Genomic DNA, 26,941 nt, shown 5'->3' on the forward strand with positions numbered 1-26,941 from the left:
GTGTAAGTATATATATAGAGAGATTTATATCAAGGAAATGGCTCCCATGGTTGTAGAAGTTGGAACGTCCCAAGTCCATGGATGAGGATAGAGGCTTCTCCTGATTCATGTAGCCACAGGGGCTGGTGAACCCAAGATTGGCAGGTCGGAGAGGAGGGCTCTTGCTCACAGGCTTTGAAGACTGACGAATCCCAAGATTGGCAGGCAAGACTGCAGGTAAGCTGCTAGCTCAAGTCCCAAGAACTGGAGGTCAGACGAACAGGAGCCAGCTGCAGGATCCAGAACGAGCAAAAGCCCTAGAGCCTTGCCAGAACGTCCACCTATATTAGGATTCAGGCCACACACCCAGGGAAACTCCCTTTCAACTGATTGGCTGCTCACAGCAGATCCCATCACGGGGGTTATCACATATCAGATCTCAAAAGGGAAGTGATCACAACATTATATGACTGCCAAAACACTGAGAATCATGGCCCAGCCAAGTCGACACACAATCTAAACCATCACACCCACAAACCAAAAAAATCAAACCGACTGCCATCAAGTTGATTCCAACTCCTAGTGACTCTATATGACAGAGTAGAACTACCCCATAGGGTTTCCAAGGCTGTAATCTTTATGGAAGCAGACTGCCACATCTTTCTCCTGCAGAGCGGCTGGTGGGCTTGAACTGCTGACCTGTCGATTTGAAGCCAAACACTTAACCACTGCACCACCAGGGCTCCTTAAGTCACCCACCAAAAACCAAACCCATTGCCATTGAGTCAATTCCAACTCATAGCGACCCTATACAACAGATTAGAACCACCCCATAAGGTTTCCAAGGAGCAGTTGGTGGATTTGAACTACCAACCTTTTGGTTAGCAGCCGTAAAGCTCTTAACCACTGCACCACCAGGGCCTCAAGACATCCACAGACCCCCTTAAAACTTAGTACAAAAACCATTCTATGACAATGGAATATTATCCAGCCATAGAAAGGAATGGAGGAACCTTGAAAACGTGATGCTAAGTGAAAGAAGCCAATCACAAAAGTCCACATATCTTATGATTCCATTGATATGAAATGTCCGGAATAGGCAAATCCAGAGAAACAGAAAGTAGATTAGTGGTTGCCTAAGGGATGAGGAGCTGGAGGGATGGGGAGTGATGGCTGAGAGGTGTGGATTTCTTTTTGTGATGATGAAAACGTTCTAAAACTGATTGTGATGATGGATATACAACTCTGTGAATGTACTATAAGCATTGAATTGTACACTTTAAATGACTGGGTTTTATGGTATATGACATATCTCAACAAAGCTGTTACAAAAAACAAAACAAAGACAAAAAACAAAAACATTCCATAGCTCCCGGGTGCCCTCTAGAGGGAGCCCTGGCTCATTTTCTGCCCCTCAAGGCTGTGCAAGGCCAGACTTCTGCTCACGGCTCCCCCACTCCTCACCCTCATGGGGTCCCTTCAACCACAATGGTGGCTTCATGCTCTGCACCTGTGCGCCTTCGTTTTCCCCTGCCCCAGTGGCGTCACTAAGGCAGAATGGGGAATGCAGACCACACTAGGTGAGACTGTCAGAGGGGGTGACACAAAATGACTGTCTATAAAATTTTAGTGCAGTGTTTCAGTAGAAATTTATTATTTTTTATAAAAATAGCCCTGTAGTTAGTTATAACAACAAAAACATTTTTTGTAAGCCCAGCTTACGCGTATCAATATATCTACAAGGCTGTATGCTAATTTACTTTTTGAACCTTCTAATGCACTCCAGTCAGAGCTGTCATTATTACCTAATTACTATGCTGCTTTTAATCGGGTGGTTTCATCTGCACACGCTACAAGCACACGGTGTTTTCGTTGCTGCAGATGTTTTTATAGTCACTGATTTTGTCAAATTTTCTGGTGTTTTAGCTACAATATTATGGTAGTTAGTATTTGTGTACCTATCTCAATAACTTTTTTGAGAATGAAATAAAGGAAAAGGAGTGCTGTACGGGAATTACGATTTTCGAGTGTCTTAGGCTGGGTTCCCCCACGCGTCTGTCAGTTTGTCGTACTGTAGGGGCTTGCGTGTTGCTGTGATGCTGGAAGCTATGCCACCGGTATTCAAATACCAGCAGGGTCACCCATGGCGGACAGGTTTCAGCTGAGCTTCCAGACTAAGACTAGGAAGAAGGACCCAGCGGTCTACTTCTGAAAAGAATTAGCCAGTGAAAACCTTATGAATAGCAGCGGAACGTTGTCTGCTATAGTGCCAGAAGATGAGCCCCTCAGGTTGGAAGGCACTCAAAATACAACTGGGGAAGAGCTGCGTCCTCAAAGTAGAGTTGGCCTTAATGACGTGGATAGAGTCAAGCTTTTGGAACCTTCATTTGCTGATGTGGCACGACTCAAAATGAGAAGAAACAGCTGCAAACATCCATTAATAATTGGAATGTGGAATGTATGAAGTATGAATCTAGGAAAACTGGAAATCATCAAAAACGAAATGGAACTCATAAACATTGATATCCTAGGCATTAGTGAGCTGAAATGGACTGGTATTGGCCATTTTGAATCAGATAATCATATGGTCTACTAAGCTGGGAATGACAACTTGAAGAGGAATGGAGTTGCATTCATCTTCAAAAAGAACATTTCAAGATCTATCCTGAAGTACAACGCTGTCAGTGATAGGATAATATCCATACGCCTACAAGAAAGACAAGTTAATATGGCTATTATCCAAATTTATGCACCAACTGCTAAGGCCAAAGAAGAAGAAATTGAAGATTTTTACCAACTTCTGCATTCTGAAATTGATCAAACCTGCAGTCAAGATGCATTGATAATTACTGGTGATTGGAATGTGAAAGTTGGAAACAAAGAAGAAGACTTGGTAGTTGGAAAATATGGCCTTGGTGATAGAAATGATGCTGGAGATCACGTGGTAGAATTTTGCAAGACCAGCGACTTCTTCATTGCAAATACCTTTTTTCACCAACATAAACGGTGACTATATACATGGACCTCGCCAGATGGAATACACAGGAATCAAATCAACTACATCTGTGGAAAGAGATGATGAAAAAGCTTAAAATCATGAGTCAGAAGAAGGCCAAGGGCTGACTGGAACAAACCATCAATTGCTCATATGCAAGTTCAAGTTGAAACTGAAGAAAATTAAAACAAGTCCATGAGAGCCAAAGTACAACCTTGAGTATATCCCACCTGAATTTCAAGACCTTCTCAAGAATAGATTTGACGTGTTGAACACTACTGACCGAAGACGAGATGAGTTGTGTAATGACATCAAGGACATCACACATGAAGAAAGCAAGAGGTCATTAAAAAGACAGGATAGAAAGAAAACACCAAAATGGATGTCAGAAGAGACTCTGAAACTTGCTCTTGAACGTCGAGTAGCTAAAGCAAATGGAAAAAATGATGAAGTAAAAGAGCTGAACAGAAGTTTTCAAAGGGTGGCTCAAGAAGACAAAGTGAAGTATTATAATGACATGTGCAAAGACCTGGAGATAGAAAACCAAAAGAGAAGAACATGCTGGACATTTCTCAAGCTGAAAAAACTGAAGAAAAAATTCAAGCCTTGAGTTGCAATATTGAAGGATTCTACGGGGGAAAATATTAAACAACATGGGAAACATCAAAAGAAGATGGAAGGAATACACGGATTCACTGTACCAAAAAGAATTGGTCGATGTTCAGCCATTTCAAGAGGTAGCATATGATCAGAAACCAATGGTACTGAAGGAAGAAGTGCAAGCTACACTGAAGGCATTGGTGAAAAACAAGGCTCCAGGAATTGACATAATACCAACTGAGATGTTTCAACAAACAGATGCAGTGCTGGAAGTGCTCACCTGTCTATGCCAAGAAATTTGGAAGACAGCTACCTGGCCAACTACCTGGAAGAGATCCATATTTATGCCTATTCCCAAGAAAGGTGATCCAGCCAAATGTGGAAATTATCACACAATTTCGTTAACATCACATGCAAGTAAAATTTTGCTGAAGATCATTCATAAGTGGCTGCAGCAGTATATTGACAGGGAACTGCCAGAATTTCAAGCTGGATTCAGAGGAGGACGTGGAACCAGGAATATCATAGCTGATGTCAGATGGATCCTGGCTGAAAGCAGAGAATACCAGCAAGCTGTTTACCTGTGTTTTATTGACTATGGGAAAGCATTCGACTGTGTGGATTATAACAAATATGAATAATGTCTTAGTTATCTAGTGCTACTGTAACAGAAATACCACAAGTGGATGGCTTTAACAAACAGAAGTTGGTTCTGTCATAGTCTAGTAGGCTGGAAGTCCAAATTCAAGTCATCAGCTCCAGGGGAAGGTGTTCTCTGTTGGCTCTGGAGGAAGGTTCTTGTCATCAATTTTCCCCTGGACTAGGAGCTTCTCCGTGCAGGAACCCTGGGGCCAAAGGAAACGCTGTGCTCCCAGCACTGCTTTCTTGGTGATATGAGGTCGCCCACTCTCTGCTTGCTTCCTTTCCTTTTATCTCTTGTAAGATAAAAGGTGGTGCAGGCTACACCCCAGGGAAATTCCCTGTACATTGGATCAGGGATGTGACCTTAGTAAGGGTGTTACAATCTCACCCTAATCCTCTTTAACATAAAATTACAATCACAAAATGGAGGACAACCACACAATACTGGGAATCATGGCCTAACCAAGTTGACACATATTTTGGGGGGATGCAATTCAATCCATGACAGATAACATTGCAAAGAATGGGAATTCCAGAACACTTAATTGTGCTCATGAGGAACCTGTACATAGATCAAGAGGCAGTTGTTCAAACAGAGTAAGGAGATACTGTGTGGTTTAAAGTCAGGAAAGGTGTGTGTCAGGATTGTATCTTTTCACCATACTTATTTAATCTGTATGCTGAGCAAATAATCTGAGAAGCTGGACTATATGAAGAAGAACAGGGCATCAGAATTGGAGGAAGACTCATTAACAATCTGCGATATGCAGATGACACAACCTTGCTTGCTGAAAGTGAAGAGGACTTGAAGCAGTTACTAATGAAAATCAAAGACCACAGACTTCAGTATGGATTACACCTCAACATAAAGAAAACAAAAGTCCTTACAACTGGATCAGTAAGCAACGTCATGATAAACATAAAAAAGACTGAAGTTGTCAAGGATTTCATTTTACTTGGATCCACAATCGACACCCATGGAAGCAGCAATCAAGAAATCAAAAGATGCATTGCATTGGCAAATCTTCTGCAAAAGACCTCTTTAAAGTGCTGAAAAGCAAAGACATCACCTTGAAGACTAAGGTGTGCCTGACCCAAGCCATTGTGTTTTCAGTTGCCTCATATGCATGTGAAAGCTGGATGATGAATAAGGAAGACCAAGGAAGAATTGATGCTTTTCAATTGTGGTGTTGGCAAAGAATATTGAATATACCATGACCTGGAAAAGAACAAACAAATCTGTCTTGGAAGAAGTACAGCCAGAATGGTCCTTAGAGGCAAGGATGGCGAGAGTACGTCTCACATACTTTGGACATGTTGTCAGGAGGGATCAGTCCCTGGAGAAGGACGTCATGCTTTGTAAAGTAGAAGGTCAGCAAAAAAGAGGAAGAACCCTCAATGAGATGGATTCACACTGTGGCTGCAACAGTGGGCTCTAGCATAACAGAGGTTATGAAGATGGCACAGGACTGGGTGATGTTTTGTTTGTTCATAGGGTCACTATGAGTCAGAACCAACTCAACAGCACCTAACAACAACAATAGGCAGGGTTCTCTAGAGGAGCAAAGCTAGTGAAGTGTATCTGTGTGTGTGTGTGTGTGTGTGTGTGTGTGTGTGTGTAGAGAGAGAGAAAGATTTATCTCAAGGAAATGGCTCATGCAGTTGTAGAGGCTGGCAAGTCCCAAGTCCTCGGGTCAGGCATCAGGCTAGAGGCTTCTCCTGACTCATGTAGCTGCAGGGGATGATGAACCCAAGATCAGCAGGTCAGATGGCAGGCTGCTGGCTCACGGGCTACAGAGGCTGACAAATCCCAAGATCAGTAGGCAATATGGCAGGCCACTGGCTCAAGTCTGAAGAACCAGAGGTCAGATGATGATGAGCCAGACGCAGGATCCAGAGCAAGCAAGCAAGCTTTGCCAGAACATCCGTATATATACTGGATGCAAGCCACACCCTCAAGGAAACTCCCCTTACAACTGATTGGCTGAACACATCAGATCACATCATGGAAGATGACTACATGATAACATAACTGCCAAATTACATCATTACCTAACTGCCAAAATACATCATTACGTAACTGCCAAACCACTGAGAATCATGGCCCAGCCAAGTTGACACACAACCTTAAACACCACAATGAGTAATATTAGTACAAAAAACATTACTAAGGATTCTGTATGGTCTGGTACTGGAAGAGATCCATTGGAGGGAGATGGCACCATGAGTTACTGCACTGGGTGACACCAACTCTAGTAAAGCCACTCTCCTGCCCCACCTGCTTCTCTTCTTCAGCCTACCACACACCTCATCCTTCCAGTCTCAGCTCTGCCATCCTTCCTCCACCCACCCTGACCGCCAGAGTGTCCACTCCAAACAGGGTCTTGGTGCAGCATCGTGGGGCTTGGATTGGTCTTAGGGATAGGTGCCTGGAATTCTGAGGCACCTGAGCTGATGACCCAGAGTCGTACATTTGTGGACACACAATGCACAAAAGGACACAGAGCCACACACACAGACACTGCCATGGACACCTACAAGGCAGCCCCCAATTATAAACCTCATTTTGCCACAGAATCCCAACCAGACACACATAACTCACAGTCACACCTACACTAAAGACACAACATCACACACACACACAGAGCTATGGACCATACAAGGTGGCCCTCAATTATAAAGACTCACTTTGTCACACGACCCCAACCACATTCACCCCCACACAGAAACACACACAAAGACACACACCTAGGCAAAGACACAACATCACATACACAGACACAGCTATGGGCCATACAAGTTGGCCCCCAGTGGTATCACCCTTTGCCCACCGTCACAACCAGACACAGACACACCCAGTCTCACAGACACCCTCCCACAGACACACCTCCTACACAGAGACACAACGTCACACACACACTGCCATGGGCACATAGAAAGTGGCCCTGAATGACAGACACCCTTTGTCACACTGTCCCAGCCAGATGCACACAGCAACACCCAAAGTCTGGTAGTGACAGACACAGCCACAGAACCCATGCCACAGCACAGTGTCACAGGCATGGACACAACCATTCCCCAGTGACACCCACACATACAGGCACATGCGGCCACATTCAGTAACGGGTTGCCCTCTCAGGCCAACCACAGACACACTCGTGGTGATGCCAATTACAGATACCCCTTACACACACACACACACACACACACACACACACACACACACACACACACACGACACGAACCCACACATTCAAGATCCGTAACAACAGTAGACACACAGCTGTCCCAGACAGACACACTGCACCCCAGAGCCACCCAGCCCCCTGCACATCACTCCCAGACCCCTGCTCCTGCTGGCCACTCCCCGGGGGCCCCTCCCACTCCAAGATACACACCCTCCACGCTGCCCAGAGTTCAGGGTCCAGCTGCAGGTTATTTACCCCAGGAAGTGGGGGAGGTATTTTTAGTTACAATTAACCTCCTGCCCAATTTCCCTCCTCCTGGGTGATGAATCCAATTGGTTTAATTAGAGAGGATTAAGTGAGAGGAATTTCCAGTCTCAGGGAGAAGGTAGGGAAGGGTGGAGGGGAGTGGCCCCTCCCCCACCTCTCCCGTGTCCTGTGTTCCCCTCCTCCACCAGCAGCTGAGACCCTTCCCGTCCAATGCAGGGGCTGCGTGATTAATGCAATTGTCTTCCCCTGAAGTAGCCCTCAGAGCTGCCCCCTCCGCCATGACCCTTCCCCCACCTGCCTTCAAAGTGGAGGGGGTGGGCTCTCTGGAAGCCCTTCCTGCTGTCATCCATCCGACGTAAGTCCTAAGGAGTTTAACCCGTTGCCCTCAAGTCGATTCTGGCTCATGGCGCTCCCATGTGTGTCAGAGTACAACTGTGTTCCATAAGGTTTTCAGTGGTTGATTTTTCAGAAGCAGATCACCAGGCCTTTCTTCCAAGATGCCTCTGGGTGGACTCAAACCGCCAACCTTTCAAATAGTGGCTGAGCATGATAACCGTTTGCGTCACCCAGGGACTCCCCTGAGGAGTTTAGGGGAGAAACAAACACCAAAACAGTATCTAACCCAGAAAATAGTTCATTGTTATTTTGACCTTCGGAAATCATAGTCTTAGAATTATATCAAAACCAACAGGCTCCAAGCAGAGTGGTTAGCACACAGGCTCCAGAGCCAAGCTGCTGGGTTCGAATCCAGCTCCACGGTCTCCAGCTGTGTGAGCCCTAGGGAGGGATTTCACCTCTCTGGGCCTCAGTTTCCCCATCTGGAATATGGGAGCAAAGATTGTACCCATATCCTGGGACTGTTGGTCAGTATAAAGTCCGTAGTAGAGTGCCCAGAACACTAAAGGGTTAAATGAAAACGTGAAAGTAACAGCCCCCACTCCCATCCCGTACCCTTGCTCTATTTTTTTAATGACATTTGTCATCTTCTAACACTAAGACTAAAAGAGGAAGACCCTCAACAAGATGGATTGACACAGTGGCTGCAACAATGGGCTCAAACATAGCAGTGATGGCGAGGATGGCACAGGACCAGGCAGTGTTTCCTTCTGTTGTACACAGGGTCGCTGTGAGTCAGAACTGACTCGACAGCACCTAGCAACACCAAGAAGACTAAATGATGTACTGTACTTACTTATTTGGTTCATCATCGTCTCCCCCACCACAGCATTAGCCCCCAGAGGGCTGTGACATGTTCACTGCTCTCTTCAGCCCAAGAATTGGCAGAGAGGAAGAGCTCCAGAAATACTGGTTGCAAGAATAAATGAACGGATAGATGACGACACCCAGTCTTGTTATCTGTGTGGAGTCAGTCCCCAGCTCATGGTGACACCATGCACAAAGGAACGAAATGCTCCCCGGTCCTGCGTCATGCCCGTAATCCACTGTGGATCAGACCGTTGTGCTGCACAGGGTTTTTGTCGGCTGATTTTCAGAAGTAGATCACCAGGCCTTTCTTCCTAGTCCATCTTAATCTGGAAGCTCCGCTGAAACCTGTTCAGCATCATAGCGACACGCAAGTCTCCACTGACAGGTGGTGGCTGCGCATGAGGTGCGTTGGCCAGGAGTCTAACCGGGTCTCCAGCACGGAGGGCAAAAAGTCTACCACTGAACCACCACTGCCCTGCTTGGTGACGGTCGCAGGCTCCAGGTCACTGCAGTGATGGAGGACGACACCAGAAACCCATTGCCGTCAAGTCGATTCCAATTCGTAACGACCCTGTAGGATGGAGTAGAACCGCCTCGTAGGGTTTCCAAGGCTGGAAATCTTTACAGAAGCAGATTGCCACATCCTTCTCCCACAGTGCGGCTGGTGGGTTTGAACCGCCGACCATTCGGTTAGCAGCCGAGCACCTAACCACTGCACCACCAGGGTTCAGGGCTGAGGTTCAAACCAATAATGAAACAGGCAAAGGAGTGACAGACAGAATTCTGCGGTGTAGGGGGCAGTTAGGAGGACAAGAAATGGGGCAAGGAGAGAGTGACTGGAGGTGGGGTGCTTTGGTGTAGCTGCTTCTCTCAAGAGGTGACCTCTGAGCTGGGAAAGGTGTCCTGGGCAAAGGGAACAGCCAAGACCCTGAAGGGGGACCGAGCTGGTCATTTCCACCAACAAGTGTCCAAATCGAAGCAACTCAGACCCCGCATTGAGCTTCATTGTGTCTTGGGAGAAGACTAGCAAGAGTCATCAGACCCTGGAGTCTGCAGCATCTGGGGTTCAGATGAGGGATGTTTGACCAGTGTCTGCCTTGTGTGGGGCTGTGGCTTCTGTGAGTCTGAGTAGCTCACCCGGGAGGACCTGGCACCTTGGAGGTGGTGGAAATACTGACTGGACGAATTGTGTGTGGACAAAAATCTCACAGAGTTTTAGAAATTGGGTCTCCTCGAGGGTGAGAATGTGCCGGTATTAGTCATCTAGTGCTGCTACAGCAGAAATACCGCAAGTGGATGCCTTCAACGAACAGAAGTTTATTCTCTCACAGTCTGCTAGGCTAGAAGTCCAAATTCAGGATGTCAGCTCCAGGGGAAGGCTTTCTCTCTCTGTCGGCTCTGGGGGAAGGTCCTTGTCATCAATCTTCCCCTGGTTAAGAAACTTCTCAACACAGGGACCCCAGGTCCAAAGGATGCACTATTCTGGCTCTTGTTTCTTGTTGGTATGAGGTCCCCCTGTCTCTCTGCTCGCTTCTCTCTTTTATATCTCAAAAGAGATTGACTTAAGACACAACCTAATCTTGTAGATTGAGTCCTACTTCATTAACGTAACTGCCACTAATCCTGCCTCATTAAAGTCATAGAGGGAGGATTTACAATGCATAGGAAAATCACATCAGATGACAAAATGGTAGATGATCACATAATGCTGGGAATCATGGCCTAGCCAAGTTGACACACATTTTTGGGAGACACAATTCAATCCATGACACTGCCCCCTCACCTCTGTCATCACAGGCTGTTATGGGTTGAATTGCATCCCCCCAAAAGATATGTTCAAGTCCTAACTCCTGTACCTGTGGACGTGACTTGTTTGGAAACAGGGTCTTTGAAGATGTTACCAGTTAACATGAGGTCCATAGTGTTTTCAGTGGTTGATTTTTTGAAAGTAGATTTCCAGGCCTTTCTTCCTAGTCTGTCTGTGTCTGGAAGCTCTGCTGAAACCTGTTCAGCATCATAGCAACACACAAGCCTCCACTGACAGGCGAACGGTGGCTGTGCATGAGGTGTGCTGGCTGGGAATTGAACTTGGGTCTCCTGCATGGAAGGCAAGAATTCTATGGAGCAGGAGTGGATCCTAATCCAATCTGAGTGGTGTCCTTATAAAAGAGAATAGACACAGATGCAGATGAAGATGGCTATGTGATGATGGAGGCAGATGCAGCTACAAGCCAAGGAATGCCAAGGGTTGCTGGGAGCCACCAGAAACTAGGAGAGAGGCATGGAACAGAGTCTCCCTCAGAGCCCCCATAAGGAATTAGCATGGCTGATACCCTGATTTGGAACAAAATACCAACCCACAGAACAAGGAGCTAAAGACACCACTGTGGTTTTAAGCCACTGAAAATTGGGGCGGCTTGTTACACAGCAGTAGCTAACTGATAAAACAAGAGTGCCCAAGGGGCGAGCGGGGTAAGAACTCTCCAGTATGATTATCATTAGCGATTCATCAACTTCCAGTTGACTGATGAGAATTTGAAATCTGGGAAGAAACACAAGGACTCAGACTGGTGGCTTTTTGTTTTTAAGACTTTATTGTTAGAAAAAAAAAGTAGAAGACGTCAGTGAAGGGAGGTAAGGAGAGAGAAGGGGAATGGTTGGGAGGGTGAAGGGAACCTTCCCCAAAATGTCGGATCCTGGCCCTCCTTCCTTGACAGCCCAGCCCCACCCCAACCCCTTCTCTGTCCTGGAGGTGGGGCTTCCAGCCACCATCTTCTGAAGACCCAGGCCCAGGATCTCAGCTCCAGCCGGCAGAGGTGAGGGCAGAAGCAGGGCTCACAGCCTGGAGGCCCTAACTTTGTCCTTGAGAGACCCTCAGAGGAGCATTCAGGCCCCCATGTCCCAGTGGGGCCCCAGGGAGGTAGGCGTTGCGTGGGGGGGCCTTGGGAGGTGGGGTCCTGAAGCCAGAGAACCAGGTGGGAACTGGGATCAAGTGTGAGCCTGGGAGTCACAGTCCAGAGGCTGGGGTCTGTGGAGAGGGGAGGAGAGGCCGAATCAGAAGGTGGGGAGGGGGTCCACCCCAAAGCAGCCCCTCTGAGAAGTCCCCAACAGCCCCAAAGTGAGAGCGATGCGGGCAGAGCAACTGAGGGGAAAGACAGGGAGAGAGAAAGGAGTGGGATTGTCAGAGAGCCACAGAGGAAGAGAGAGAGACAAAGGGGATGGGACAAACTGAGAGACTGAGAGACAGATAGGGAGAGACAGACAGCCACAGAGGGAGAGAGACAGAGAGACAGAGAGAGGCACAGAGGGAGAGAGAGGCAACCAGAGAGGGAGAGAAAGAGAGAGAAGGAGAGGAAGGAACAGAGAGAATACGAGAGAGTCAGAGAGACGTAGAGTAACAGAGGAAGAGGGAGACAGAATCAGAATAGAAATGGGCGAGGGAGCAAGACAGACAGATGAAGAAAGAGACAGAGAAAGACAAGGCGAGTGAAAGAAAGAGACAGAAGAGAGATTCTGAGAGAATGAGATTGGAGATCACCAGGGGCTGGGAGGAGGGAGAGTGGGGAGGTACTGCTTAGTGGGTACAGGGTTTCTGTTCAGGGGGATGAAAAAGTTTTGGAAGTAGATGGTGCTTGTGGTCATACAATATGGTGAATATAATTAATGCCACTGAGTTGTATGGTTAAAATGGCAAATTAAAAATTTTTTATCGTGGTGAAAATATACATAACAATGCATACGCCATCTCAGCAATTTCTATATGTACAATTCAGTGACATTGATTACATTCTTCAAGTTGTACAACCATTCTCACCCTCCTTTTCCAAATGATTCCACCACTGTTAACATAACCTCAGTGCCCTAAAATGGCCAATTTTATGTTACATATACTTTGTTGTTGTTGTTGGGTGCCGTTGAGTTGATTCTGGCTCAGAGCGACCCTATATGACAGAGTAGAACTGCCCCAAAGCGTTTTCTAGGCTGTAATTTTTATGGGAACAGATCATCAGGTCTTTTCTCCAGCAGAGCCGCTGGTGGGTTTGAACCACCAGCCTTTTGGTTAGCAGCCGAGTGTTTAACCATTGTGCCACCAGGGCTCCTTATATATACTTTACCACAATAAAATTTAAAGAGAGGGAGAATATCAGAAATGAAGATGTAGAAAGAAAAACTGAGGCATGCAGACAGAGAGAGAAAGACAAGGACAAAGAGAGAGGGGGAGGGAGAGACAGGAAAGGGAAGAGAGAAATGGGGGTGAGGAAAGACAGCCACTGGGGAGCCGAGAGAGTAGGCTGGGAAGCTCCCACTGCCTTGTAGCTCCTGTCCCCAGTGGTTAACTGGCACTCAGACCAGGCCACGCCAGTCACAGCTATTGGTCACTGTGGAGAGTCCCTCATTTGCCACCACGCCTGGACGAACCCCTCTTCTTCCCAAGCCAAACGTCCAGCACCCTCCTCCATCACTAAGCTCTGCCCATTTCCACTCCCCTGTCGCCCTGGCCTTTCACTCACCCACCCCACCCAGCCTGCCTCAGCCCTACCCAAGTCCTCCCTCCCTTATATGTGTGTGGTCAGGGTATGTCTCATAGACATGCGATTTCTAAGTACTCTGGGCATTTGCATATGCTGTTCCCTCTACTGGAAATTCTTCTTCTACCTCTATCTGCCCACTCTCCTGGTCTCAGCTACAAAGTCCTCTCTTCCAGTCTAGGTCAGATGCCCCCTCCTCCAGGAAGGCCTCCCTGACTCTGCTGAGTTAGACACCCCCTCTGGGGTCCCCCAACCCCAGCCCTGCCCATTCTGGGTCATCACTGTCTGGAGATGGGTCTGTCTTCTCCACTGCACTATGAGCCCCATGAGGGCAGACCTGGGTTGTCTTGGTCACTGCTGGGTCCACAGCACTGCCCAGCACAGGGCAAGGCACTGAAGGGCTCAGAGAATGTGTGTTGAATGAATAGAGATGCTAAACTAAGGAGTTTGGACTTTGTCCAGAGGGCACTAGGTAGCCACAAGTTTTCACTGAGGGGGCGTCAAGATCTGTGCTTTAGAAACTCCAGGCTGCCTCTCAGCCCTGGGCCTTTGCACGTGCTGTTCCCTCTGAATTTCTGAGCTGTGTGAACCTGCGCAAGTGACCTCTTCTTTCTGAGCCTCAGTTTTCTCGTCTGCAAAATGAAAATAATAATAGTCTCTCTCTCTCGGGTTGTTGTGACAACCAAATGGGCAGATGCTCTAGAAAGTACAGCCACAATACCAGGCCAGAGGAAAGTCTCAAAACCTAGAAGAGAAGAATACACCCCACTACCTGGTCCCCCACTTCTGTCTGACAGGCTCCTATTCATCCTTCAATGCCCCTACTTAGAGGTCACTTCCTTCAGGAAGTCTTCCCTGATGGCCCACAGCAAGCTGGTGACTCGCTACTCGGGGTAAGCTACATTTTATTGTTTCAGCTGTTGCACTGGTTTCTGATGGCTCTTTCTCCACAAGACTAGAAGCTTCTCAAGAGTAGGACCCTCCCTGATGCATGTCAGGCCCTGGAATGGAGCCAGGGTTAATGCATGCTTTGAGAATGGATGGATGGTGGTTTGGGTGGGTAGGTAGGTGGGTGAATGCACAGATAAATGGGTGGATGTATGAGTGGGTAGGTGGATGGATAAATGGATGTGTAGTGGGTGGATGGATTAGTGTAGAGGTAGGAGCATGGGTGAGTGGATGACAGATGGATAAATATCTGAGTGAGTGGATGGATGGATGGATGGTTGGGTGGGTGAGTGGGTGGATGAGTGGGTGGATGGATGGATGGACGGATGGATGATCTTCCCACCAAGGCTTGGTGGATCCTGTCCTGTCTTCCCCAAGATGGGCCCACTACCAGAATGTGGAGACCTTTGGAAGGTTTGAAAGTTGCCATAACCCTCAACCCTTTTCCCCCAGACCTTGGACACTCACACATTTCCTGAATCCAGCCTCTATAGATAATGCCACTCTCCTTCTAAGTTCAAACTTATTCCCATCGATCCTGGAAAACAAAATTATGTTCATCCATAAAAGGAGTAGTGGGTCTTCACCAGACACCCCCATATGCTTCTAAGTCCCTCCTGCCCCTTCTTTCACCAGGTGACCTTCTATCATGACACACTGAGGCATCTTTCAAGGGGGTTGTTGTTGTCAGCCGCTGTTAAGTTGGCCCAACTCATGGTGATCCCAGCACAACGGAATAAAAGGTTGCCTGTCTGCCATCCTGTCTGCCATCCCCATGATCGGTTGTGGTTCAGACTGTTGTGATCCATAGGGTTTTCACTGGCTTAGTCCATTTAAGTCTGGAAGCTCCACTGAAACCTGTTCAGCATCACAGCAACACACAAGCCTCCACTGACAGATGGGTGGTACCTGTGCATGAGGTGCATTGACCAGGAATCAAACCTGGGGCTCCCAAAAAGGTGAGAATTCTACCACTGAACCACCAGTGCCTCATAGTGATCCTTTAAGGAAGGGAGGAGCCTTTGAATGTGGTGGTTGGAGCCTGAAGATGTGAACTATGCAAGGAAAAGGTGGAGACCAGGGAATCTGTATTTGCATCTTCCACTCCACTGTTATGCAAATGAATATACTGCATTATTCATGAACTTAATCTCAGAGGGTGGAACAGCCTGATTTAGAGGAGGGGCCTGGCATGCCAGGGGTGTGGCTTATCCTAGGCGGCAGGGCCTTACCTGACAGCCTGCTGGTCATATGTGGCTGAGTCTCTGTGTAGCCCCCCACAGGCTGGCCTTCTGGGCTGAAGGCTGCACCCTGCCCTGTGGAGGGGAATGAGGGGTGCAGACTGAGCCCCAGGATGCCTGGGTCCTGGCTTTGACACTCCCCGGGGAGCTCCGGGCCTTCCCTCCCCACCTTCTCCCTTTACCTGTGCGGTTGGATTGATCAATCATTGGCTGTACAATCCGTCTCCGGGCGTTAATGAACCTGGGTGGGCAACATGGAGATGGAGGGGGTGTAAAGAGAGTGGGACAGGAGCAGAGAAGAGCACACGTAGAGACAGAGAGAGCTGGGAAGAGAGGATGGGGGAAGGGGAGGCTCCAAGAGGCTGCGGGGCCACCTTCAGCACCACGGACAGCGCCCGGCCTCCCATGGCGGGCGGCTCCACCCTCCCAGGTCTCCTTTCTGGTCACTCACCAGTTGTTGACCTGCAGGATAGTGAGCCCTGTGTCTTGTGCCAACTGTTTCTTCTGCTCCTCCGAGGGGTAGGGGTGCTGCGGCCACCAGCAAGAGTCATCCTGTCTGCCCGCCCGCCGTCTGGTCCCCAAGGCCTGCCAGGCCCCTGGGGACTGCAGCTCTGTGCTGTGGCAGGACCGGGGAGCCAGCGCAGTGGAGCTCCTCTGTGCTCCCAGGGGCCCAGCGGAGGCCAAGCACTGCTAGACAGCTCCGGCAATTACACCCGTGGCGCCCCGCCTCTTCCAGCAATTAGAGGCTAATTGCAGGCCCTCGTTAGGGAGCTCGCTGGGGGGCGGGTTCCACCCGAGGCGCAGCGCAGGGAAGGGAAGCGGAGCCCCGGCCGGCCCTCTTCCGGGCCCAGCCCTCTCTGGCTCTCTCCATCAAGGTCTCTGTGTGCGCCCCTCTCCCCGTTCCTGTTCCTCTCTCTCACTTAATCTCTCCCTGTGTCTGCTTCTTCCTCCTTCCCTCCTTGCCCCTTTCTCTCCCCCCTCTTTCTCTAGGTGTCTCTGTCTCCCTCTTTCTGTCTCTCTGTCTCCGTCTGTGTCTCTTTCTCTTGGTTTCAGCCCCTCCCTGCCCTGTTTCTTTCTTTCTCTGTGGCTCTACGACTTCATTTCTCCCTGCGTCTGTTTCTTTCTCCCTCCCTCTGTCTCTCTGTGTGTCTCTCTCTGTTTTGCTGTCTCTTGTCTCTGTGTTTCAGCCTCTCCCTGTATCTGTCTCGCTCTCTCTGTGTCTGTTTCATCCTCTCCCTGAATCTCTGTGTCTGTCTCTGTGTGTGTGTGTCTCTGTCTCTCTGTGTCTCTATCTCTCTGTGTCTCTGTGTTCCACCCTCTCCCTGTATCTCTCCGTGTTTCTGTCTTTCTCTGTGGTTCCCTCCCTGCCTCTGAACTTCTGTTTTTCTCTCAGTCTCTGCCCCTCGGTGACTCCGTCTCTCCTTGTCTGTCCTGCTCTGATTCAGTCTCCCCAGACCTCTCTGTATCTCTGTGTTGCAGCCTCTCCCTGTCGCTCTCTCTGTCTGTATTTTTCAGTCTCTCGGAGGGAGTGTGGTGCAATGGTTAAGGCCACACTGCTGTGTTTGAACCCACTTCTGGCTGTGTGACCTTGGGCAAACCCCCTAACCTCTCTGTGCCTCGGTCTCCTCAAAGCAAAAAGGAGATACTCATAGCCCCTCCCTCACAGGGTATGCTTGGATGGGTGGTGGATGGGTGGATGACTGATGGATGGATGAATAGATGGATGCATGGGTGGGGAGATTATAGAGAGAACTGAATGCATTAAACACCCTAAGCAGCTATGAGTGACCTCAGATGGTACAACAACTGGTCTCTATTCACTTGGAGCAGCAGAGGAAGAAGGAAGGTCAGGAATTGGAGGAGGAACTGGAATACATGCCTAATTGCCTCCATGAACAACTGCCTCCTTTGCCATGAGACCAGAAGAAACAGATGCTGCCAGCTACCATTACTGAACATTGTGATCAAAGATTCTATAGAAGAATCCTGATCAGAGGGGGGAAAATCTAAAATAGAATTTCAAATTCTCTTGGAATCCAGACTTTCTGGAGTCATTGAGGCTGGCTGTGTCCCTGAAACTATTGCCCCAAAATAATCTTTAAACTTTAAACCTTAAACCAAAACCATCCCCTGAAGTCTTCTTTGTACCAAAAAAAAAAAAAAAAGTTTATTTTAATTAATAAATTTCGTCTCCTTCGAGCATTGTGCTTTTCTAAAGAATTACCTATGTGAGATCAAATTGACATCAGCAACTCGAAAGGTTAGATGAGAAGCTTAGGGGGCAGTGAGTTTGTGTCAATGATGGTGAAACAATTTGGAAAAGGATATTGAGAAAGGTGGCACAACTTGAAGAATGTAACCAATGTCAGTGAATTATTCGTGTAGAAATTGTTGAGCTGGTGTATTATGTTTTGCTGTTTATATCTTCACCAAAAATAAAAATAAAATAATAAAAACACTCTAAGAGCCCCTGGCATACAGGAAGCACTCACTGCTGGTTGATCTTATCAGTCCTCATTTCCTCAAGATCCTCCCTGAATTACCACCTCCCACCTCAGTCTCCCATCTCTGTCTCTCAGGCCTCAGTCTCTGTGTGGCCATCCTTCTCTATCTCTCTATGCTCACCCTACATCCCAGGGCTCTCACCGAGAGATGCTGGAACAACCAGGCTCTCATGATGTTGGTGGCCACCTTGGGAAAGATACCCCTCTTCTTGTTCCGCCGCCGCTCCTGGTCCAACTCCTCGTCCTCTCCCCCAGAGCTGGGAGAGGCCACGCTTGTATCCAGCCCATCTCCTGAGGGGGACAGGCATGTTGTGTTTGTGGATAGTGAGGAGCAGTGGACCCTAGGGGCCCAGAACCCTTAACTAAGACACCACTCCACATCCCAGCCTTCCTTGACCCTCTGGAAGTCCTACTTCCAGTCTAACTTCAATCCTCAGACTGACTCTCAAGTTTCTCCTCTGTCTCTCAAGCTGCTCACCTTGGTCGCTGGAGTTGTCCGCACTCTGTGAGGCCAGGCCCCCACTGGATGGACCCGGGGTACCCAAATGTACAGACCCACTGTCCTCATGGTCTGGAATCCATGTATTATTCTAGAAAACAAGAGTTGGAAGTCAGCACCAAGCCTTGGGGCATAACATAGCATAGTGGTTAAGACCATGGGCTCTGGAGCTGGGACTCCTGGGTGTGAAGCCCATCCTTGCCGCTTCCTGGCTCTGTGACCTTGGCTAAGTCACGTCACTTCTCTGTGCCTCAGTTTCCTCAACTGGAAAATGGAGGGTAACAACAATCCCCTTCTTAGAGAGTGTGGTAAGGATTAAATGAGTTAATTTACGTAAAACCAAAACCAAACCAGTTGCGGTCAAGTCAGTTCTGACTCATGGAGACCCCATGTGTGACAGGATAGAACTGTGCTCCATAGGGTTTTCAACAGCTAATCTTTGGGAAGTAGATCACCATGCCTTTCTTCTGAGGCACCGCTGGGTGGATTCAAACTGCTAGCCTTTTGGTTAGTAGAGGAGCGCATAACTGTTTGCACCACCCAGGGACTCCAATTTACATAAAGGCACATAGTATCATTCAATAAAGATGACCCTATACAGCTCCATGACACCTTATCTGAAATCCTGGGGGCTGGACATGTTTCAGCATTTTCCACATTTTTAGACAGTTAATCAGTGCATACACTTTGTATATCATAACACTCCCCAGCAGGGTCTGAGGCTATAACCTCGTCATCAAACTCATTAACATTTCTGCAGCCAAATAAATGAATATTTAACTAAGTGGAATAAATAAAGGCTATTAATAGCCTCACATTAGTTCAGGTCAGGTTTTGCTGCCAAATGAGTTTGCACTAAACTTATGAAAAAAAAAAATCATTCCAATTTCAGAAGCTGTGGAATCCCCAAAGTGCAGATAAGAAGCTGGGGCTGTTTTTTCTTTATCCAAACTTCAGCACAAACTTTGGGAGCCTGACCGTGTGTTGGGTTCACGCTCTGCCCCTGCTCTGTGTCCCAGGAGGTTGACTAACCCATAAAAAAAACAAACCTGTTGCGGATTAGTTGATTCTGACTCATGGCAACACCCTGCATTACAGAGTAGAATTGCTCCATGGGGTTTTCTTGGCTGTGATCTTTATGGAAGCAGATCACCAGGCCTTTCTTCCGTGGTACCACTGGGTGGGTTTGAACCACCAACCCTTAGGTTAGCAGTGGAGCGCAAAACATTTGCATCACTCAGGGACCTATGACCCACCCATATGGCTGTGTTAAGACTGCCTTGTTTGGCTTTCAGGTTTGGTTCAGTCACTGGGAGACACCGGCAGAATGGGGTAAGGGTGAGGTTGTGATATTTGTCCCCGTGATCACTGTAGGTTGACTGTGGGAAGGTCTCAGCTCTTGACAAGCATCCCTCTTCTTTCAACAACCCAGTCTGGTCCTGGTAATGACTGTGGTCTGACTATATGTTAATGTGGTTGTAACCGACTCTTTGTGGCTAGATCTGAGTCAGAGCAGCTGTATCTACCTCTGCAGGGCTGTTTCCAACCTGTGGGGCTGTAACTAAGTTCATGCAGCTGTAGCTGTGGCTGTGTGGTGGTATTTTTGTCTTCCCGGCTGTATATTTTGGGGCCCTGGTGACACAGTGGTTAAGAGCTATCGCGTGCTATGGCTGCTAATCAAAAGGTTTGAATCCACCAGCTGCTAACTGGAAACCTTATGGAGCAGTTCTACTCTGTCCTATAGGGTCGCTATAAGTCGGAATCAACTTGACGGCAATGGGGTTTTTTTTGGGGGCATCTGGGACTATGTGCCTCTGTCTTCATTTGTGTGGATGTTATCTATTTGTAGTGTATGCATGTGCGTGCGTGCATGTGTGTGTGTGTGCGTGAGCATACACTCATGCAGCTGTGTCTGAGAATGGCTGTATCTTTATGACTGTTGTGTGACTGAGATGTGTGTGTGTATATGTGTGTTGCATAGTATCATCCATCTGTATTAGAACATAACTGTACCTGAGTCTGTGTAGCTGTTCTTGTCTCTGTCGGGCTGTATTTGGAACCCTGTGGGTGTAACCAAGTCTTTGTGGCTGTATTTGAAATTGTGTGGCTGTTCTGTGGTTGGGATATAAGAGTACGTCGCTTTTATCTGGCTGTGTCTGAGCATGGCTAATATTGCATCTTATGGCTGAATCTGTGTGGCTGTATCTAGGTTTTCGAGACTGCTATGTAGTCAGGGGTGTGTGTGTGTGTGTGTGTGTGTGTGTGTGTGTGTGTGTGTGCATGTGTGCATTGTAACCAGTCTTGGTCTAAGTATGGCTGTACCTGAGTATGTGTGGCAGTATCTGGGGCTGTTTGGCTCTATCTTCAACTGTGTGGCTGTTGTGTACCTGGGGTGTGTGTTTGTGTCCTGCATATACACACATACTGTATGTTATGGATTGAATTGTGCCCCCCTAAAAGATATGCTGAGATCCTAACCCCTGGCGCCTGCAAACGTCACCTTGTTTGGAAATCGGGTGTTGAAAGATGTTATCAGTTAACATGAGATTATACTGGAATAGGCTGGGTCCTAACCCTATCTGCGTGGTGTCGTTACAAAAGGAGGAGAAGAGGCACAGAAACAGGAGGAAGATGGCCATGTAAACATGGAGGCAGAGACTGAAGTGATAAATCTACAAGCCAAGGAACGCCAAGGATTGCCAGGAACCACCTGAAGCTGGGAAGAGGCAAGCTAGAGCCTTCAGAGAGACCACAGCCCTGCCACCACCTTAATTTTGGACTTCTGGTCCCCAGAACTCTGAGGCAATAAATTTCTGCTGTTTTAAGGCATTAAGTTTGTGGCACTTTGTTACGGCAGCCATAGGAAACTGATGGACATATAACAACTGTGTCTGAATCTGGCTGTGCGATCTATGCTGCTGTTACATGGCCAGAATGTGTGTGTTTAAGTATGTGGTATATTTTATAGTCCGGCTGTATGTAGCTGTATGTGCACCTGTGTGGCTATATCTGGGACTGTATGGCTGTCGTTGAGTCTATGGGTGATGTGGTGTCTGTAGCTATTGGGTGTGTGTGTGTGTGCACATGCACACTGTACCCCAGCTATATCCATGTCTGTGTAGCTGTTGCATAGTTGGGGTGTGAATGATGTGTGCGTATGCGTGTCCTGTGGTCAGGTTGTATCTGATGGTGACCGTGTCTGAGGCCATGTCCTTTGGTGCATGTGTGTGCCTTAGTGCTATACCTAGCTGTGTCTGAGCATGGCTGTGATTGAAGGGGAACACCTTGTATCCCATCTGGACCCACCTGGTCTGGCAGGCTGGGGCAGGAAGCTGGGTAGTCCTCCAGGTCCTCCCTGCAGCCAACATCCCGATCTTCAATGACCAGGTCGATGGGCATCTTTCCCTTGAGGCAGGTGATGTAGCGGTGACAGAAGTTGTCGCACAGGTCGTGCACCTGGTGGGGGGGGCACGGGGCACTTGGGGGGCCACCCGGGGGACAGGGTTGGGGTGTACAGGGATGAGGATGGTATTCTGCTCTAACTTCAGGGGGGGAGAGAGCCCGAAGGAGGGGCGAGAGAGAGAGGGACTGGGGGACAAGGTGAGGGTGTGGGGGGAAGTGTGAAGCACTCACCTTCTCCAACTCCAGCAGGTGGAACCGGAGAACCTGAATGGCCTGTATCATCTAAAAATGGTGGCAGAAAGAGACAGAGGTGGACAGAGAGAGAGGAGAGATGGAGAAACAGGAAAACAGAGTGTGAGACAGAATGACAAAAGCAGAAGACAAAGACAGTGACAGAGACAGAACAAAACAGAAAGAGAGAAAAAGACAAAGTAACAGGAGCAGAGAGAGGAATAGACAACAGAGACAGAGACCAGAATTAAGAAAAGAGAGAGTATTAGATTGAGAGGCAGAGACAATGAAAGAGATGCAAGAGGAGTAAGGACAGAAGAAGGGTCCATCACAAGAGGAGTGAGCTAAGATGTGGTACAATAATAAATACATTCTGAGGCCTTTTGCGCTCAGCTCCATTTCCCGCCCTTCTGCTGAAAACTACATTTCCCAGAGTCCTTTGCCAGTGGACTTGGCCAATAGGAAACCTTGGAGGGAGCTTGGAGGGCAAAGAAGGGAGAAACCAGAGTATTTCTCCCTCCCTCCTCTCCCCACTCTCTCTCTTGCTCTCTCGTGGGTAGCAGAGGCTTCCTGCTGTGCTGATGTCCAGGCTGCCTCACCTCCCTTTGGCTTCTCGGCTCTTACAACACTTTTGTAGCTGTGACCCTGTGCTAATTTTTTCATGGACTCTGTTCTGACTGATAGAACATTGTTGTTGTTAGTTGCTATGCAGTCACCTCCAACTTATGGTGACCTTACGTCTAACAGAACGGAACACAGTCTGGTCCTGTGCCATCTCCATCATCTTTGATAGGTTTGAGCCCATTGACTGGTAGAACAGGTAACACTTATTGCCCCTATTCTGTGCCAGGTGCTGTTCTGAGCACTCTACTTGCATTAACTCATTAAACCCTCAAAACAGTCCTACAAAGGTAAGAAATTACTATTAACTACACTTTACAGGTGGAAACCCTGGTGGCATAGTGGTTAAGAGCTCGGCTGCTAACCAAAAGATCGGCAGTTTGAATCCACCAGGCACTCCCTGGAAACCCTATGGGGCAGTTCTATTCTGTCCTATAGGGTCACTATGAGTCGGAATCGACTCGACAGGAACAGGACACTTTACAGATGAGGAAATTTGAGGCACAGGGAGGTAGGCTACTTGCCCTGATTCACAGAGGTAGTTAAGTAGCAGAGCTGGGATTCAAACTCAGGCCATAGGATCCACGTTCTCCAACTCTAGGCTATACCACATTGCAAATGGGCAATTATGATCACTGCCTAGAGTTTGAGAAGGAGCCCCTGGGTGGTGCGAATGGTTAACACACTCAGCTGCTAACCGAAAAGTTGGTGGTTTGGGGTCCACCCAGAGAAGCCTCAGAAGAAAGGCCTGGTGATCTACTTTCAAAAGATCACAGCCATTGAAAACCCTATGGAGCACAGTTCTACTCTGACACACATGAGGTCGCCAGGAATCAGAGCTGACTTGATGGCAACTGGTAAGTTGGAGAAGGTGGACCAGATGGCCTCCTCCCCCACCCAGCCCCAGGGCTACAGAGGGCAGGACAGGAGACCCGTGGAGGAGGGGGCACTGGGAAGGGCCCAGCTCTCACCAGATTGTCCAGCTCTGGGTTGGCGGAGAAGAGGGGCCTCTCAGAGCGGACCTGGGAGGGAAGAGAGAGGCCAGGGTGGGCATGTCCAGGCTCCTGCCCCTCCTCCCTGGCTCTCCTGGCACATGGAGGGCGGGGGTGCCCACCTGCTTGGCGAAGGCGGCAATGTCCTCGTTGAAGGAATCCGATGAGCAGACGTCCCCGCCGGGGGGTGTGCCCAGCCCAGCCCCAGCCCCATCACGGGGCGAGAATGTGGCCAGTTCACACTTCTCAAAGACCAGGGCCAGTAGGGGGAAGAGCGGGTGTCTGGGGAGATAGGAAAAGAGAAAGTTAGTGAGGGGGAGGGCTGGAAAACTGAAAAGGGAACAAGAGGCCCCAGAGAAGAGATGGAGACAGAGACATGGAGAGACAGAGACACAGAGACAGAGATACAGAGACATGGAGAGAAAAGGACATGGACAGACAGAGACCCAGAGACAGAGATAAGGAGAGAGAGAGAGACAGAGAGACAGAGACAGGGAGAGACACAGAGACATGGAGAGGCAGAGATAGGGAGAGACAGAGACATGGAGACACAGAGACCTGAAGAGACAGAGAGACAAAGAAACACAGGTGGGAAGATAAAGGCAGACACAGAGAGAGACAGAAAAAGCCAGAGGACCGCAGCCTGAGACTGCGTGGGACCCTCAGCCTGGTCTCCACTCACCCATAAATCTCGTCCTTCTCGCTCTTCAGGCTATCGCTGTCCAAGCCTGGGGGTGGGGGCTGGGGAGGCCGGTGGGAGCCGTAGGGTCCCGGGGCTCTCGTCGCCTCGGAGAAGCCAGCCAGGGATGCGGGGCCATCCACGATGCCAGGGTAGTGGGGCAGCTCATTGTACTGAGGGAGGGGAGAGGGAGAGAGCCCAGAGAGGGGTCACCGCAGCCACTGAGGCACCTCCTGACCCTGGGGCCCTGGAGATGGGGGCCCTCCCCCGGGAACCCATCCTTCTCTTGCCCATGAAGTGTCCGAGCCCCCACCCCCTTATGCCCCCAATGTCCCATGGAACTGGTGGGGGCGGGGGGGTGGAGACTGAAGGTCTCATCCCACAACCTTCCCTTCTGCCCCTGGACTGTGAAATATGTCCTGTCAGAGATTCCGGCTGTGTGGCCAGGAGGGCCTGAGGGGGAGACCGACCGAGGTCTCAGCTCTGACTGTCGGGGTGGGGGATCAGGGACTGTCTGGCTGTGGACGTGTAAACTCAGGGATCTCACAGAGCGAGGAGGGGAGGGGAGAGGAGGGAGGCATGGATGGAGACTCGGAGAGAGGAGAGGGGGAGACAGAGCTGGAGAAAGATGTGGGAAGAGACGCAGAGAGAGAAAGACACATAGGAGATAGGGAGGGAGCTGCAGTGAGACAGAGGGAAGATTAGAGAGGGACAGAGACAGAGGAGATACAGGAGAATGAGGCAAAGAGAGACAGAGGGATAGACAGAGAGATACGGGAGAGAAAGAGATGGGGAGTCAGAGAAAGAGAGAGACAGGACACAGGAGAGAAAGAGGGGGAGACAGAGACAGAGAGGAGAAAAGAAAGACAGACAGAGAAGTGGCTTCTCACCCCAGGACACCTCCCATGGAAACAGTACACGGCTCTGTACACACACTTGTACACACAGGCACACGTACACAATCTTTTCCCTTCGATTTTGTTTCATTTTGTCAAACGTGCACATCTGAGTGTCTAAACGACTTCAGTCACACCCCACACACCATGTGAATTTACCACACACACACACACACACACACACACAGCCATACACACCTACCCACGTGCACACTCACCTGTGTCAGTCACTCCCAAACATCCCCCTACACACATGCCTACACATCCGTCCCCCACACAACATGCAGACTTAAGAGTACCACCTCCCCCCCAATCACCAGAGACACCCATGACACACACACACAGCCAAATGCCAGGCACAGAAACAAATGAACAAATAAGACATTTAGCACATGAGTTATTGAATGAGACACTTAGCACAAGAATGAATGAATGAGACAGTTAGCACAAGAATGAATGAATGAGGCATTTAGCACATGAATGATTAGACATTTAGCAAATGAGTGAATGAGATATTTAGCACAAGAGTGAATGGATGAGGCATTTAGCACATGAATGAATGAATAAGGCATTTAGCACATGAATGAATGAATGAGACATTTAGCACATGAATGAATGGATGAGGCATTTAGCACATGAATGATTAGACATTTAGCACATGAATGAATGAATGAATGAGACATTTAGCACAAGAATGAATGGATGAGGCATTTAGCACATGAATGAATGAATGAGGCACTTAGCACATGAATGATTAGACATTTAGCACATGAATGAATGAATGAGACACTTAGCACATGAATGAATGAATGTGTGAACAAGACATTTAACACAGTACCTGGCAAAATTCAATAAACACCTTGCTGAAGGAGAGAATAACCCTGCACAACTGCCCAAACACATCACCCAGGACAAAACTCATGCAAACAGCTCCAAAGAGAAACACAAGTGTTCCGAGGTGACTCCTGGTCCCTGCGCTTGTGGGAAGCTAGAGGAACCTTTACATCACCCAAAACTCTTTCTCTGGAGACGAAGAGACTGAGGCTTAAAGAGGCGAAGGGGTTTGCAAAGGAGAGGTGCACGAGTGCTCAGCATCTCCCATCACCTGAGGGCTCTGTGTGTGTCTGTCTCTTTCCTTCTCTGTCTGTCACTTCCTCTTCTCCGAACTTCTCCTGAGCCCTAAAGTTGAAGCCACCCTCCCAGCCCCGAACTGCTGCCTGCTGTTCTCTGCACACCCACTAAGGTGGGGTCCTCACATCCTGGGATGTTGTGCCTCCCCCCAGGTGGGTACTTGCCTCCCCTCCTGTCACCTTCTACCTCCCCCATCCCATCCCCAGGACCAAGAAAGCGACAGTCCTTTGGCTCAGCCTGGCAAGACCCACCCTTCCCAGCTCTGTCGCCATCCCCAGTCCTGAGGTGGCCTCAGAACAAAAGTAGACCAGGGAGAAGGGTTGGGGAGGGCAGAGAAGGAAGAGGACTCGGGGTGTAGGGGTAAAAGACCTGAGATGGAGGAGAGAGGGGG

At 48.8% G+C, this 26,941-nt stretch overlaps 1 protein-coding gene across 1 annotated transcript in view; it reads right to left on the reverse strand.

Moving 5' to 3' along the window:
- Positions 1-14,842: 14,842 nt before the first annotated feature.
- Positions 14,843-26,941, reverse strand: part of MEIS3 (Meis homeobox 3) — an 18,984-nt gene continuing 6,885 nt past the window's right edge. Inside the window, exons 3-13 of the mRNA XM_004381804.1 lie at positions 24,527-24,696; positions 23,967-24,126; positions 23,824-23,874; positions 22,232-22,282; positions 21,905-22,054; positions 18,578-18,689; positions 18,242-18,390; positions 16,047-16,123; positions 15,778-15,836; positions 15,587-15,670; positions 14,843-14,892 (exon numbers count right to left, since the gene is read on the reverse strand). Coding sequence (XP_004381861.1) covers positions 14,843-14,892; positions 15,587-15,670; positions 15,778-15,836; positions 16,047-16,123; positions 18,242-18,390; positions 18,578-18,689; positions 21,905-22,054; positions 22,232-22,282; positions 23,824-23,874; positions 23,967-24,126; positions 24,527-24,696 — 1,113 coding nt within the window. The remainder of the gene's footprint in view (positions 14,893-15,586; positions 15,671-15,777; positions 15,837-16,046; positions 16,124-18,241; positions 18,391-18,577; positions 18,690-21,904; positions 22,055-22,231; positions 22,283-23,823; positions 23,875-23,966; positions 24,127-24,526; positions 24,697-26,941) is intronic.

This window comes from Trichechus manatus, unplaced genomic scaffold (assembly GCF_000243295.1).
Source record: "Trichechus manatus latirostris isolate Lorelei unplaced genomic scaffold, TriManLat1.0 scaffold00087, whole genome shotgun sequence".
Taxonomy (NCBI): domain Eukaryota; kingdom Metazoa; phylum Chordata; class Mammalia; order Sirenia; family Trichechidae; genus Trichechus; species Trichechus manatus.